Source organism: Dipteris shenzhenensis, chromosome 20 (genome assembly GCF_047967505.1).
Source record: "Dipteris shenzhenensis isolate YYH24624 ecotype China chromosome 20, Dip_SZ_1.0, whole genome shotgun sequence".
Lineage (NCBI taxonomy): Eukaryota > Viridiplantae > Streptophyta > Polypodiopsida > Gleicheniales > Dipteridaceae > Dipteris > Dipteris shenzhenensis.
Window position 1 is genome coordinate 43,951,232 of NC_141615.1, and position 16,748 is coordinate 43,967,979.

Here is a 16,748-nt window from a genome sequence, read left to right on the forward strand (position 1 = left end):
CAAATCATTTTGACAAGGTAAAAAAGCTAAATGCAAGCTTATGGGCATATTAGACCACATTCAAGGTCAATACATGATGTATACAATTCCAATTGGTTTGCAGACTAGAAGCAGTGGCTCCTCAAGAATTTTTCATACCAAGCCTAAGCATAGTAGTACAATAACACCTAGGAGATAAACATTCCTTCCAAGAAAGATTATACCAGCTAGAGAAGCATATCAAAAATGAGGCTAATAAGGTATCATGCCATGATGATAGGAAAACAAAAAAGGACAAGGGAAAGATAAAATATCTAGATGAAGGTCCTTAAAGAGTCAAAATTTGAATCTCATCAGAGCTACAAGAAACCCTTGATGGAGTCCAGTTCACCACTGAAACAATTAATAGGAGTATACTAAAGCGCTACTAAATAAACATGCAAGCCATTCTTGATAAAAATGGAGATTTGGGAGTCACAAATCTTCCCTATTTGACATTAGATTGTCACACGAGAACCCTTTCATATATACAAGTAGGCACAATAGTAACCAAGTAGTTTTAACCTAAGACCCTAGGTGTGGGTATTGGCTGTCCTATGAACTTTCCAACAATAAGCATATGAGAGGAATTTTTACCTCACTACTCATGTATTTCAAGGATAGCACAAAGAGAAACCCTAGGAGGAAATTGTTTCAATCCAAAAACACATGGCACCCTCATCCTAAAACAATATGGAAGAAAATAGTAAAATCTAGTAGCCACTCACAAAAGAAACATGCATTGTTGACACATGGTAAACTTTCAAAATCGTAACTTATATGTGTCTCCAAATGCCAAGCTGAAGACATCTTGACATGATAGGAAAAAGACCTTTGATACCACAACAAAAGACCCCAAAGACAATTCCTGTCAATGGACAACATCCTCAACACCAACCTCCATTATTGTGTCGACCATATGAGAGCAGGAAAGTCAAGAATCACCTCAATGAAGGTCATCACAAAAATAAAGACCTAGGATGGAGGTACTAGACATAGACAATGATGGAGAAATGGATGAAATAGTCCAAGGAGAGATACCTTATGCCTAAGAGGATCTAGAGTTAGGAGAACTATAAGCACAATCATCAACCACCATCCAAAATGCAAATGTAGTCAAAGGAGAGATACCTCATGACCAAGAGGATCTTGCATTAGGAGAACTTCAAGCACAATCATCAACCACCATCCAAATGCAAATTATGGTAACTTTGACATCCAATGTTGGTAAGGGGCAACAATTAAAGAAAATGCGTTATAGTTTGTATGGCTAAAAGTCTCCATGTTTAACATGTCAAAGATGCACACACATTCTTAAAGTCCTAAGGACTAGGAGAATTTCTCAAGAAGTTGCAATCCTTAATAGCTACACCTAATATAACATAACACATCATGTCATATCACATCATAGAATACACTCAAGTCACAACGTCATATTAGATCACATAGTCACAGGATAGATATGTCACATTCGCACATAGTTAAAAACCTATTCATCTCTTCATGAGCAGACCAATGGTAAAAAATGTCTTTGCATTTCCAAATCCAAAAGAAGAGTATATAGATGCAAAATTCTCAAAAGTTTAGGATTAGTTTCCACTTGGCACAAAGGCCCAAAGTGAAGGGATACGACACGATATGGTCTTAGATCTAGTATGCCAAGAACTAGCCAAGTTTGTGGTAGAGACTTTAAGCCACAAAGGAGTAAGAAAACAATTCATTTTTATACAACGATTGGCACTCCTTGGCACATATTTGTGTTGCTAATCAAATACATTGGCAAGAGATACATTCTCCTTCTAGTGGACATCATCATTAGCAAGAGCTACATTTCCCATCTATTGGACATCATCATTGGCTTAGTCTTACCATGCAAGGTTTAAATGACTCGGATGCATCGCTATTATCTCTTGCATGGGAAATGGAATCACAACCATGAGAATGAATTGGAAGGTGGTCAACTAGAATAGGTACAAACTATTGATCATGCCAATGATAAGCTCTAAAGAAAAATGATGCAACTCAATTGCTACCAGAAGAACCACCACAAATAGACATTATGGAGAAAATGCAAGAGGCAGCCACAGCTAATTGGTGGATCAAATAGTGCACATAGTCAAGCTATGCATGTCACCAATGTCTTTAAAGACTTAAATTATCAATCTTTATATAATCATGTTACAAGATCTTGTTGAGTTCTTTAAATGAGATGATCACTTTGAAGGATAAACATTGATCCTATGGAGATAGTTGCAACTCAAAGTGTTAAATGCACTCTCAATTGGGATAGACTAGTGCCAAACAAGCTCTCCTATATTTGGGCAAACATATGGATGAAGATGAAAAAAATATGTATTATGTCTCAATGTATGTGGGCATCATACGCATGAAACAAGATGCAGTGATAATCTATGATGTTTGATGGGAAGTCCTCCTTGTTGCGTAGTAGCTAGACTATCGACTTTATTGCTAAAGCCATCATCTTCATCCCTAGGGTTTAATTCCAAGTCACATCCAATCTTGAAGCTGATGATGCCAACCAAAATAGAAAAAATATTATTTGAAAATATATGGTCTGCCTCAAATCCAACCTCACCACTCTCTTCATTGATCTCCTCACATCCCTCAAATCCAACCTCAGCACTCTCTTCATTGATCTCCTCACATCCCTCCCTAAATCATGCACCATACTTCTTACCTTCCTTGAATTCCAAGTTTCCTTACTATACCTCTTTGTTCACACCCCCTATCCTAAAATCCAATGTAATCACTATTCCTTACCATACCTCTTTACTCATGGCTCCCATCACTTCCAACTAATATGAGACTCTCAAACATATAATATGTTAATGCCTACCTTTCTTACATCTCTTGATAATCCTACCTTGCTTCCCTTCCTCCACTTCCCTAGTCATACCACCTCCCATATTCTTTACTTCCATACTTGATTACACCTCTTATATATTCCCCATGACTTCATCCTCTCCTTTAAGACCATACATTCTTCAAACCCATTGAAATTCCAATAGCTAGAGCATATAATGAAACAATATAGTAGTTACAAGATCAAGATGATTCAAGAGCTAACTTCCACCTCAAGGGGAAAATGATATGCATATGACTGAACCACTGCACAATTCTCCTCCACATTGGCAAGACTACAAAACACTTCCATAGGATGTAAAAATGATTCTCCTTTTTACACTTACAAAAGACACAGAAAGGAGATACTCTAGGATTCATTTAAAAATCCTAGATTTAAATGGCAGCTTATGATAACCCAAATTATTGGGTTGCATTGTGACCCACGAACATATTTTGTACAACTTGGTGAATCTATTCGCCATTGTCTTTTTCTTTCTTTTTTGTTCAAGACCATAGATTGTAAGCTACTTAAATGTCATTTCCATCTTACCTATTCCATTGAATAATAGTAATAATAAAATAGTAGGTCCTTATATCCAATACTAATGCTAGGATTTTACAATTTAAAAAAGGCTTGAATGTACTCAACGTACAGTCCTTTACTTAGCAAAACTATTGCGTCTTCACATAAATCTCAGAAAAACCAACAAAGACAAGATAATGAAAGCAAGAAAACCAAAAAGACAAAATTTAAAACGTGTTTACAACTTAGTATAACATTTTAGAAGTCAAAATAAGCAAAAAATAAAAATCAAGAAGTTGAAATTAAATACTTTGAAATGTTTGAAGAACTAAGGGTATTAACTCAACTAACCAATTTGAAAAAACACTACATTGTTTTGTAATTGGTCTCTTAAATACTATTTCAGTCACATCGCTCCTAACCACTGGTGCGCCTAAAATGATTAATTTGTTTGGCTCATTGTGTTCGACACAAAGATTACCTTATGCCTATTTGCAAAAATTAATCTCTGTTGCACTAGAGGCATAGCCATGATGCTGCTAACCTAGTACCTTGGTCCTGGGACAAAGACATGAAGCTTCCTCATCCATGCATCTTGAGTCTTGTGTACTATAGTATCTATATGTACCTTAGGCAATTATATCCCTTTATTTCGTGAGCTCGAAGATGGTTCTAGTAGTTGCTAATCTATCTCATGTTGAGAAAGCTTTCAAAAATCACCAATGATAGTGATCTCGAATCTTTAGTCATAATCTATGCATGATCTTCGGTCTCCACCTTTTACATATGTGTAGCATGCATAGTCTCAACTCAGGATGTGTCGTGTGGATAAAACCTTGTCTTTCTTGAAAAGATATGATGAGGCATGTAGCTATGCTATAGTGATCGATAAGATGACATATTGGAGATATGTATATTTGAAGATACCCAACATGTAAATTGAAACTAGACTAAATCAATATATAGTCGTCATGAATTAGATATAGATACTATAGTGCACTAGACTTAGAGATGCAAAAGTTATCCTTTGTTGTAAAAGTTCCTATTTGACTATGGCTATAATAAGTCTATCCCTTTAAAGATTTGGTGACCTCGAAGATGGTTCTAGTAATTGGTGATCTCTCTCATGTTGAGAAAGCTTTCAAGAATCACCAATGATAGCGATCTTGAATCTTTAGTCTTAATCTATGCATGATCTTCACTCTCCACCTTTTAGATGTGCATAGTCTCAACTCAAGATGTGTTATGTGGTTGAAACCTTGTGATGTGATTCTTTCTTGAAAAGGTATGATGAGGCATAAAGCTATGCTATAGCGATCAAGAAGATAGCATATGGCATATATGTCTATTTAAAGATACTCAACATGTAAAAGGAAACTAGACTGAATTAATGTATAGTTTTCACAAATTATCTCTAACAATTTTAATGGATCATTTACTAGGTCAAGCTCAATCTAGGGACTATCAATAAGTAGTGGTTGAGACACCATATGGGAGATGTGCCTATTTGAAGATACCCAACATATAGTTGCCACCACAAACTCTATAACAACTTGGATGTTCACAACAAGTATTGATGGAGGGGGTTGGTTTGTAGACACATGCATATAATCATTTCCTCAACTTCCTCAACTACTAGCTACATGGACAAGGAAAAGTGTCATCCATGAATATGTGTATCTGCCCCTAACCCCTCATATTGATCAGCATGGTCAAGATAGGGGATGATATGGAAAGATATGTCCATGTGTAGAGGTCTCATTGCAAACTTTACTAGCATCATAATGTGCAGTGGATAGACTATAGCGAATGAGTGATGCAAGTGTTGCGAATCCATTCCATTCATCATCTTTATGTCTATTTCCCAAAATTGCCCATTTAGAGCCACTTAGCATACCAACAAATAAAATCGAAGGAATTTTGTCTGAAGTTGTTGAAAGTGTGCATAGAAGCATTCTTATCCAAGCTTGTTAAGAATACATCTCTTCTAGTCAACTATGCATGTCCTCTTGTCAACTATACATGTCTTATAGTCAGCTATGCATGTCCTCTAGTCAACTATGTCTAAGTAGCTAGTCTCATGGTAAAATTTGGTCTCATAAAGGTGCATCTAAAGTACAACTATGAGCATAAAATCCACACAAGCTCTACCACCACTGTGTATATCCAATAAGGGAGTTGAGTCTCCTTAGGCTAGAAGATAATGACCTTGGCTTTGCTGAGGTTAATTTTCATGTCATGGCTTTAGCAAGCTTTGCATTGTCACTAAAATCACCATGGCTGCCTATGATCCTCAAATATTAAGCCTGGGCTTACTGCTTTCATCACATGATAGCATGACATGATTGTACCTAGTGGCAAGTGGAGTTTCTGGCAAGTGTGAAGGATTTACAAAATGAAGGCATAGTCTTAGATTACAGTTACTATTGGTATGTGATGGAATCGAACCCAACAACTCAATTTTTAATGTCGATAAATAGCAAGTGCCCGTGGTCGCCACTAGTCATGTGCACAACTAAATCGCCACATGATAGCCGCACGTTCATTCACTTGTCCTCCCACTTGTCAAGCAACATTCAATTCTCAATGTGACAAGTTCAAAAACATCAATTTTATATTTATATATTATATATATTTAATATATATATATTCTTTCATCAATTATATAGTATCATATGGCTGGGGGCTTACTTCAATGTGAGGATCGTTTCTTGCCATGGGTTAGGAGTTCTGCTTGAAGGCATTCGTTTCGCGCTGCCATTCTGAATTTTTGAGATGATCTTTACGAGTGTCTCTCTCTCACTCTGGATTGTTTACGGTGAGAAGAAAAAGAAAAAGAGCACTACGTATTGCTAAAGAGATTGATGAATAAGGATGGGCTCTCATGAACTCTAGAGAATAGACCTTGTTGAGCGGGGCCAGGGCCCGAGATGGGTGGTTGTGCAACAATGAAATGCACGTACTACCTTTTGCAGCACTTGATGACATGGATAGCGTGTGGAACCAAGACAATAAAAACTTGAGAGGAAAAGAGGTGGGAGAGAATGAGCATGAGCATCAGCATAAAGCAGGTTTATGGGACCCATACTCTTCAATCTGAGGAGAGCCAAAACCAAATACAAAATCTTGAAGAGAAAAGAGGGTATTTTGTGTCTACCTTTATAATTGACACTGCATGATTGATTTTCAAGTTTCGCAATTGTCTATGATGGGCTGAGGAGATCTAGAAATCAGGTACCGATTGATGTAGTTTTCCCTTGCCACTGAGTAAAATACATTCCATAATTTTGGCACTTTTGAAAACTGTTCCTGACATACATGTACATACATGCGTGCATTGCCACATTCACACCTGTATTTGTGTGCACGTGGGATGGATGTGGAAGGTGGCTTGTTTTTCAGACAACAGCAAGTGGTGGTACTCTTTGATTTGCCAAGGTGGTTGTCTGACGCTTGCCGTAAGGCACATCTAGCAAGTCTAGTATGTGCATTTGGCCTCTGAAGTCGTATAGGTTGCAAATGAAGCAAGCGTATTCCATTCTGCCACTGATTGTTATGAATGCACGCAGTGGGTCTTTCATACTTCTTATGTACAATGTGCAAACCTCAACTTCAGATCCCTTTCAACTTTGATGCAAAGTTGTGTATCAGACAAAATCAAATGCGTGGTGTTCCCAGCCTCTGAAGCACTCAAAAGGAAGGTTCCCTTTTGTTAACTGCCTTGTATTCTGCAATATCAAGAACTCTCATATCAAGGATGAACAGAAATTGCATCCCCCCTCCGTACTAATCGAGCACCAGTCACGACAGCAGAACGGTGACTAACATTGACATGTATCTTGCCAGTTTCCAGCCTCAAGTTGGTTAACTGGCAGTTTTTCCCTGAGCGTGAGTGGATGCTTTCCTTCTTAGAATATTCAACTCTTTTATCATCGAACCGGTCTTGGGTTATTGGAAGCTTTCCTTCAAAGCCCTTGATATCAGAGCTTTTTCTCTTGGACATATTGTCTAAAGCTCCTAACGCCTCAGCTTTTTCCGTAAGATCTCCATCTTTCTGCTGTTTCTCACCATGACCTCCATGCCTCCTACTGAGTTTTTCTGTAGGTGAACCATCTCCTCCATGAGGCCTTGAATGAGAATCAAGGGAGTCTTGTTTCAAAGCCATGTAGACTTCAGGACAAGGCTTTCCATGGGGGTCACATGCTTTCAAACTTGTGTCCATAACAGGGTATTCATCAATGTCAGAGGTTTCATAAGGTGGGTTGGATTTGTGTCCTTCTGCAACGTAACCATCAGGGGCCCCTTGCTGATGATGACCAGTTTCTTTCGTATCATGATGTCTGATGTCTGAAGTTTCCTCGACACCCTCAACACTGTCACCTGAAGCTTTCATAGCTGCCCGCTTACAGTAAGCACATGCAGCATGGGATGATAAAGCCTTGGCTTTCGCTGCTGCAGGGATCTCTGATTTGTGGTTGTGTGGCCTAATGGAGCGAGAATGGTGTTGCTGCTGCTCATTGCTTTCATCAGCTGCATCGACCATCATCCCTTTTGTTGGGCTGTCTTTCCTAGAAGATGCAAGAATGCGGAATACTTTCACAAGCTCTGCTCCCAAGGCACTGCATTTACTTTCTGCCATGGAAGCTCCTTCAATGGCTGCTTGCATGCCAACACTGAATTCCTCCATTTTTGCATCCAAAATCCTGTATTAAAACAGAAATTGCTTAAAACGGAACACCAGCTTGACATCTTTTATTAAGGAGTTATTTTCTCACGGGACCATTACTTCAAAATGAAATAAGTGATAAGAAACTCTCGTACATCTAGGCTGCCAACAAGGAAGAATACCTCAAATTGGAGAAAGTTTCAGATTCCACATGATTGATACGAGTCTCCAAGCTGACGAACTTTGTATCAACTGTCTTGACTAAGGTATTTTCTATCCAGTCCGCACTGTCTGTGGCACATTCATCATCACCAACTTGCTCCCCCTGATGAGGCTGCATTCTTTTTATGAAACTTGTCAATTCTCTGTATAAACTGCATAATCGTTCTTTCTCAGCCGGTGCAAACTGACCCTTTTCATTGCTATCCAGCCTTGGCATAACGTAATCATCATCTCTCGAGAAAGGCTTCTCCAATGCCAAAATCCTTTTTTCGAACTCCTGAAGTACTCTGGCAGCAGCATCATACTTTTGCAACCAAAGAGCAGCTGACTTTTCCAAGTCTCCAGTGCTAGTTCGGATTTCTTCTACAGACCGAACCAGGTTCAGTTGCATATTTTCCACTTTCCTCACCTTCTTGCAACATTCGGTCACCTTTTCGACAACATTTGACTGCTCAGCTGAGGTCTCCTTCATTCTTCTATCTAGGTCACTGTATTCTTGGCTTAGGGCTTCATCTCTGTCTTTCGGTGCATGCTGTAACTGTATTTCCTCCCTCAAACTGTGCTTTGAGACATTATCAAATAGTTTAAAAGCTTCTTCCATCCTCTCCCTCAAGTTCTTGATCTCGTCCTTCAGGCTATCATCCTGCTGCTCTGATTGGGATGTCGTGCTTCTCAGACTTTGGCCCGAATTTATTGAGGCACCAATCTCTCTCACTGTTCTTGCCAACTGTGCTATTGCATCATCTGTTTTCTTGATACGGTGGTCGAACACATCCTGTGACACGGATCTTTCTTGTTCAATAGTCATGGCTGATGGTTCTGATATGCAAGTGGAGAACCTTCTTTTCTCCTCTTCAATTCCTTCAACAACTGATCTAGCCTTTGTCACTTCATCAATCATCAATTTTCTCCACTCCTCAATTTGCTTCTCAAGTTCCTTGCTGTACTTCAGGTGTGACTGTCCAACAACCTCAGCTATGTCTTCAGATATCGTAACAGTTGTCCTTTGCGTTTTGCAAACCTCAGCTAATACTATCTCTGCTTTTGCAGCCGCAGCTGCAGCATCTGAAGCAGCTGCAACAGCTGCTTCCTTCTCTTTCTCGAGCTGAACTATTGATCCCTTCAGAATTGACCTTTCTCTTTCCAGCCCTTCCTGAATTTCAAGGCCCTTCTGTTTTGCTTCAGACAAGGCTGTGATCGCAGTCTCCTTCTCTCTTCCAATGTCCTCGCTTATCCTCTTCACTACAGAAGCTGCAGCTGCAGCCGCACCCACCTCAGAAGACAAACTCTCTTGAATTTTCAGGTGTTTTCTTTTCATATTTGCAAATTCTGATGTGAAAGTGCTTAACATCTCAGATACAAGTTCGTCAGCCTTCTGTGCAGCAGCTGCAGCTTTGGCTACAGCTGAAGCAGCCTGCTCTTTGTCCTTCTCTATGATGGCCAGAGTGCTATCCACCTTAAATCGCTCTTCCTGAAATTCTGTTTTTTGCTCGAATATGCTCTCAAGGTGTGACACCCTGGTTTCCAATCCATCCAATACAAGCTCCTTTAATGATAGTTCTGAAGCAGCATTGTTTTCTTGTTCCCTTCTAAAGTCTGCCCAGATGCCCTCCAGCTCTGCCATGTGATCCTGGCAGGTGAGCTTCATATTTAGGAGGTCCCCTTTAACTTCCTCCAGTCCTCCAAGATAAAGCTGAGAAAGGCCCTCTACCCTCTCCATGATGAGCATTCTCTCACGACTGCCTTCAACCTTTGAGCTCCCTTTTATCTTCTCAAACTCCTCTCTGGTTTTCTTGAAAGACTCAGACTCATTCCTTCTGGCTGCCTCTTCTTCTCTCATTCCATCAAGAATCTTTCTCAAGCTTTTGTTTTCACTTGTTAGGCCATCTTCTATTCTCTTTAGTTGGTAAATGCTTGCTTTCATGCATTCTCCTTCTTCCTTCAGCCTTCCCAGAGATGACCTAATGTCTTCCATTTCTAAATCAATATCCTTCTTGAAATCGTCTGTATTGATTCTGGTCTGCATGCTTTCCTTCTTGAAATACTGCAACTGCTTCCTCAAGCTTCCATTTTCTGATCTGAGCAGAATTTGCTCTTTGTCAATCGTTTCTTTTGCCTTTTCTGCTATTTGGGTGAGCTGATCCACATTGTCTTTGATTTCCTCTCTGCCTTTAGAGAGCAAATCTACCTCGGCCCATAGAAGGCGAAGTTCACTCTTTATGTCAGCAAGAACCTTTTCTTTTCCTCCAGAAACTATCTCCATCCGTTGGGAAAGTCTTTTCTCAATCTTTTCATCGATCAACGCTTCAAATTTTTGCCTATCAGCTTTTCTTAATTTCTCAGATTGCGCATGGACAGTGTCAAATTTTGAATCGACCTCCTTCCTCAGATTTTCTATATCTTTAGAAACTCCAAGCTCTAGCACATCCAAATTGCTCTTGATTCCATCACTTGCATTCTGCACAGATTCAGCTATCTTGTCCTTCACTTTCACCTTTACAGCAGTTTTCACATCAGCAGCGAAGGAGTCAACCTGACTTCTAAGGGAGTCCACTTTTGTAGAGCAATCCTCCAGTCTGGATTCCAACTTCTGTTTAGAGCTCTCTTTACTAGATTCTATTTCTGTCAATAATCTTTCAGCCTTTCCTAACCCTCTTGTGAGTTCATCCAACTTCATCTGCACTTCATGTTGAATGCTTGTTTTAATTCCAATCATCTCATTTTCTGTCTGGCCTTTCCAAGCTTGCAAATCCCTCTCTAGTCCCATCATTTTAGACTGCCATCTGTCACCTTCCTCTTCCACTTTAGAAGTAAATCCTTCAATAGATTCTTTCAACTCACCGACTAAACTTTGCAAACTTGTGATCTTTGATTCAAGCGCTTCTGCATGCAGTCCTTGAAGAGACTGGTGTTGCTTAGAACCCAAAGCCTGCTCAGTTTGGGCTTCAATCTGTTGTTCCTCATTGTTCTCTTTTTGCTGTCCATGGAAACCTTTCATTGAAATTGCCGCCATTCTATCCTGTCGCATCTCCAATTGGCATGGTGAGGTGGTGTTCGAAAGTCCTGAATCAGAATCTACAGCCTGCCTTATAACATCATCCATTACACCAAGCACGCCTCGTTTCCTATTCCTTTTCCTGCTTGATGCAGTTGCACCCTTCTGTGGTGAGCTGCGAGGACGAAGCATTTCTTGTGCAAGCTTCTGCTCCACAGCAGGCACAAGTTTCCTCGCCCAGATGTCATCTGTTGAAGCCAGCTGACCTTTTTCTGTCGAGTCATCCTTTTCTACAGAAGTGTTGTGACATCTTTCTCTTAAAGTGATTGGATCCAGACCAGTGTTTAAGTGCTTCTGAAACATATCCAATGCTGAGGATGAGTTTCCAGGATCAAGAATGCTTTCTTCTGAGCTCAATTCGTCTTGAAACTTTCCCCCACTTTTTTTACCTGAGACCACTCTAACCTTTGCTGGTGAGTTTCCTAAGCGGTCTTCTTCCATGTCCCGTTGTTGCATACGGTTCCTCCTATCCTGCAATCTTTGTTCAAAAAAATCTGAAGCAAACCGGAATCTCCGACCTCCAATTGTGACGTTCTCTGATGTCTTCAAATCGTCTTCTAGGTTCGAGACTTCTGCAAAGTTTGCTCGTTCCCTGTTTTGTAGTCTTTTAGAGTGGCCAAAGACTGAATCACCCTTCTCATCATCGAAAGCATGGAGCTCAGCGGCAAGAAGAGCACACCCTCCTAGGATAGCCTCCGTTCTTTGACCTGCAGAGAATGCATGTGCAATCAGTAATTGAGCTTTCTAAACTAACCATGATGAAACAATCTAGGATGGCGCTATAGCAAAAAATGTTTGAGATATATTTTCCACCTCAGGACGAATTAAAATTTTGTACAATATGCAGCTTCTTTTTTAACTTTCCAAACACAAGAATTCCGCACTAAACAGTCATGTAGCTTAAGTGTTGGACACTTGTCAGAAGGAATATGGACAGAAAAATGTAACTTGTGCCATGGTTTTTTCTTCATAGCGCTAGTAGATGGTAAACGAAAAATGGAAAGAGTTGAATGTGCGACTTCTTTTTCAAGTTCAGATAACCGTGGAATGATTTCAGATAGATTTAGAGTCCAGTTGAATGGTCTCTCATTTTCTCCCCTACGTTTACTGATAGTTGATGATAGCTTGCAAATTCATGTCCTGTGGAGCACTTGTGGTTGTCCGCAAGCGAACCTCAGTCCCAGTCTTGCAGCGTCGCTCAAAAGATTTCAGGATGAAAATCTCGAGGCCCTCGCCAGCATAGCGCTGGTGCTACAGGGCTACGTTTTAACATAATAAAAACCGTACATCACATGGATTCCTAGATTAGGCCAGTGATCAGTTTAACCTGGTGAGGTCGGCCTTAGTGGCAATGAGTTAAGTTCTTCCTTTGTAGCAAGAGGTCGGTTCTTTAACTCTCCCGCCAAACCTGTTCCGAATTTCTTGCTTGACGGCAGGATGGATATCTGTTTCTTTGAGGGAGGTGACAAGCTCCCCAATCCCAGCGATCCTTGTGTTTCGTGAGAGTTTCCAGTACCGATGCCCCAGCTTTGCTGCTTTTTGGGAGAATCGGATCCCTTGGGCGTCGTTTTAGCCTTCTTGTGAGCCTTTTGGGGGGGTGCCAGAACGTCCGAAGAGAATTTGGGAGATTTAATCGATGTTTTCGATCTGGGAGTCGTTCTCTCGTTCTTGGATGCCCCACTGGATCCCTTCAAGCTTGGCAAAGGTTGAGCCCTGCTGGAGACGGCGGACTCACTCTCGAGCTCCTGGATGCGTTTCCTGGCATCGACAAGGTAGAGCTGGAGTTCTACGATCTGCTTGTCGGCCTTCTTCTCTGGAAAGACGGGATGAGAAGGGATAATGGAAGCGACAAGAGATTCGAACTTGCGCAAGTGGGAGAGCTCGTCGTGGAAGAGCTGGGATTTTTTGGAGAAGGCAGCTTTTTTCAAGCAGAGGCGGGCGTTACGACAGCAGAAGTTGAGGGGGAGGATGGCCTGCTCCATGGCGATGGAGGCGAGGTGAGCTACGCCAAAGCCCAGGGAGATGGAGATGGAGATGGAAGGACCTCCGTTGGTGGTGGGTAACTAACCGCAGGACTTCAGCTGTAACTAACCGCCGGACTTCAGCTTCAGCTGACACCCCCCCCCCCTTTTTTTTTTGCCAAGGGGCCTATGGAAAGTCTCTTTGTTTTGTGTAGTTTTTAGTTTTGGTTTGAATATAGTCATGTTGACTATCTTAGTGGATAAATAGATTCGTAGTTAGACGTAATGTTATCTTTAACCTATTAACCACGGACACCAAAAAAAAAAAGGAGAGGACAAGTGGCAATTCGGAGGAGAAGAGCCTCCACGTGTCCATAGTTTTGGACGGAAATATATAAGTTTTGGTGTCTTCTATATCTGGCTAGTTCATTGTCTATTGATGAGTCTGCACACCTATTTTATGCACATTAAGTAAAGAAGTTTGTGGTTCCACATCACACACCGGGCATTACTATAAGTCTTCCGCTGTGTGTACCCTCTGTTGGGTATTTTCTAATACAATCACTTAGGTTTTGCTAAATGCAAGTGACCATCACCATGAATGGTCAGATGATTACTTTGCAACACCTATGATGGAACCCCATGCATAGAACGATCAAAAAGTTCTAGTGCTATTTATTTCACTAAAAAAGTATTGTGTGTGTTTTAGACTCGACATGACCCCTTTCCATAGTGAAATGAATACAATGTAGCTCAAAAGAGAGAGCAATTGCCATTAATGAAAAGTATTGAACGCTAATGTTTTGATAAAGGTTAAAAAATTGTAGAATACACAATTGTTGAAAAGGTTGCACTTTGATGAGTCGTGGCAAGCATCACTTTTATTAAAGAGGGGAGTCTGCATACACGCCACCATCCAACAAGAAAAACATGGTGAGAATCAGTTAGACCTTAGTTGGGAAGGCAAGTGTCATAAACACCCCTCCCTTGTTATCAAAGTCACAATAAAGATAAACGCTTAACCATTGACTTACAAAGCTAGTTGAAAAAATTAAAAAATTGCAAGGTGTGTAGAATTATGTTAAGAGAATTATGGGGGTGATAAAGTGGGGGTACGGTGGAGAAATAGACGTATGTGTAACCAATGAAAGAGAAACTAGGTTAAATGGTCAAAATAACAGTCATGAATAAATAGAAAATAAGGAGAGAGAGAAAAATTTTGGAGAGACTATTTAGAGGAAATAAAGCTAAAGAGAAGGCCTATAAGGGATATGACAATTAAAAAAGTTTAAAGCAATATTGAACAAAAGAAAGGGTAAGGAGAAAAACTAGAAATTAAAAAATAAGGGGGGAATTATGTATAAAGATAGAGGGGGGTTTGGGTGTATTTATATAGAAGGGGGGTTAAATTAAAATTTAATAGAAAGGAAAAGAGACCATTAAAGGTTGCAAATGAGAAAAAGAAATAACAAGAAGGGGAATAAATCAATTTAAAAAGGGGGGAAAACAAGGATAATTTTTAGAAATAGAGGGGGTTAACTAAATAGAGCCAGGGGAGGGTTGTAAGTCTATATAATAATAGAAATGCGGGGGGGTTGGTTTATTAAAGAACTAGTCAAGTGAAGGAGGCATAAAGATTAAGCAATTAGGGATTTAGATTTAAGGGGGAAACCGAGTGAAAAAGGTCTTTAAAAACAAGAAAGAAGGTAACGAAAAGATTGGGGGCGGGGGGAGGAGGGGAAATACTAAGGAATAATAAATGAAAGAAAGGATAAATGCATAAATGAAGAGTACCTACCAATCCATGGCGGGTGAAAAGAGAAAGGAGAAGAAGGGGGATGCACTGATTCACACAAACTGTGAGCACACGAGCGGACTAAAGAGTTTCGAGTCGGAGTCAACAAGCTTGGGTGTGTGCACTGCGTACTGTGGACTCTAGAGACTTATCACGAGAGCACATATTACGTAAGACTAGATGATGGCATCATTATCGTAGCTCAAGGAGCAGTACGAAGCCACGTAAGCATAGCTAGAAGCCCGAGACAAAGTGCAGGGTGATGGGTGCAGAGTATAGACTGCAAGGAACAGTCACGGTAGTGAGGAGCGGGGACGAAGGGCAGGTAGTGTGGCTAATCAGAAGGGAAGTAAAGCAGTTGGCTAGAGGGATTAGGGTGGGTGGCGTATGATGGTAGCTAGGGATTTAAATAGTAGAGAGAGAGAAGAGTAGTCGAGTAGGGGGATAGTCGGGAGTTTGGGAAGGTGGGAAGTACAAGGGGCACGAAAAAAGCAAGAAGGCCAGGACTTTCAAAAGGTGTAGGGGGTGTATTAAAAACATGTAGCTTAGGGGGCAAGTAGGGTAATTGCATTTTATTAAAGGTAAGGTTTAGGAAAAGAAATTTAGAAAAAAAACCTTAATTAGAAAGAGTTTAGGATAATAACTTTAAATTAGTGCAAATTCTGAGTTTTTAAAGTGAAACAAAAAAATACACGGAAGAGCGAGGGAAATTAAGTAACGAATTTTCTTATTTATTAAAGAAACGGAGAGCTTGGAAAATTAAGGATATTAGGAAAATTCGAGGGGAGATGTAGAGAGAAAATAATGTAAAAGGGTGGGAATGAAAATTAGGAAAGTGAATTTAAGAGGGACGGTTATTGAACCTACGACCATTAGGTTAAAAACCCAATGCTCTATGGCCATTGAACCTGCGACCAATACATACTGGGGGAAATAATATGAAAGTAGGGGGGAAAGAAAAGGGGGGGGGGAGAAGTTAGGGGAAAATAGGGAGAAATAGGGGGACGAGAAAAATAGTTAGAATTAGGAAAATAAAGACAAATAGGAAAAATATATATTAAAAATTTTAGGAGAAAAAATACAGAAGAACTTTAGAAAAAAGTAGGAACAAATAAGGAAAAAATTGGTTAAAAAATAGAAAAAATGGGGGAAATTAGGACAAAGTAGGAAAATTTAGAGAGGAGAAATAAGGGAACTTAGGGGGAGGGATATAAGAAAAAACAATTTTAAGAGAATTAAGGAAAATTTAGGAAAATGAGGGTAAACAGGGAAAAGCATGTAAAAAAAGAGTTTTAAGGAGAAAGAGAGGGGAGAGAAGGATAGAGAGAGAGTGAGGGAACAATTTTGGAGAGAGAAAGAGAGAGAGAGAGAGAGAGAGAGACAGAGAGAGAGAGAGAGAGAGAGAGAGAGAGAGAGAGAGAGGAGGGGGGAAGGGAAAGAGCAGGGGGGAGGAAAGGAAAAAATGTTAAGAGTTGTAAGGGAAAAAAGGAATAGGAAGTGTGTGTGTGTGTGTGTTGTTTTGTTGGGGGTTGTTCCATCTGCATAGCTATTATCATGCAAACATATTGCTCCAGCTATCTGCGTAGGTGTTTAGCTCCGAGGGAATCCGTATCTTATATTTTTTGGCACTACGTCGACACACG

The 16,748-nt window shown here is 40.2% G+C and overlaps 1 protein-coding gene across 1 annotated transcript; it reads right to left on the reverse strand.

The window, feature by feature from the left end:
- Window positions 1-7,157: 7,157 nt before the first annotated feature.
- LOC147889711 (uncharacterized) lies at window positions 7,158-13,331 on the reverse strand. The gene is made up of 5 exons (XM_087391298.1): window positions 12,677-13,331; window positions 11,286-12,056; window positions 10,158-11,237; window positions 8,255-10,055; window positions 7,158-8,109 (listed from the first exon to the last, which is right to left on the reverse strand). Exons 1-5 carry the CDS (start codon window positions 13,329-13,331, stop codon window positions 7,158-7,160), a joined length of 5,259 nt encoding a protein of 1,752 aa, XP_087247424.1.
- Window positions 13,332-16,748: the final 3,417 nt, after the last annotated feature.

Excerpts from the sequence above, each read along its gene's own strand:
- LOC147889711 (XM_087391298.1), bottom strand. The coding sequence starts at position 13,331 with ATGGAGCAGGCCATCCTCCCCCTCAACTTCTGCTGTCGTAACGCCCGC. Across the intron at positions 12,057-12,676 it reads ACTAAGGCCGACCTCACCAG|GTCAAAGAACGGAGGCTATC; the intron begins GTTAAACTGATC and ends CATTCTCTGCAG. Across the intron at positions 10,056-10,157 it reads CCTAACAAGTGAAAACAAAA|GGAGCTCAAAGGTTGAAGGC; the intron begins GCTTGAGAAAGA and ends AGAAGATAAAAG.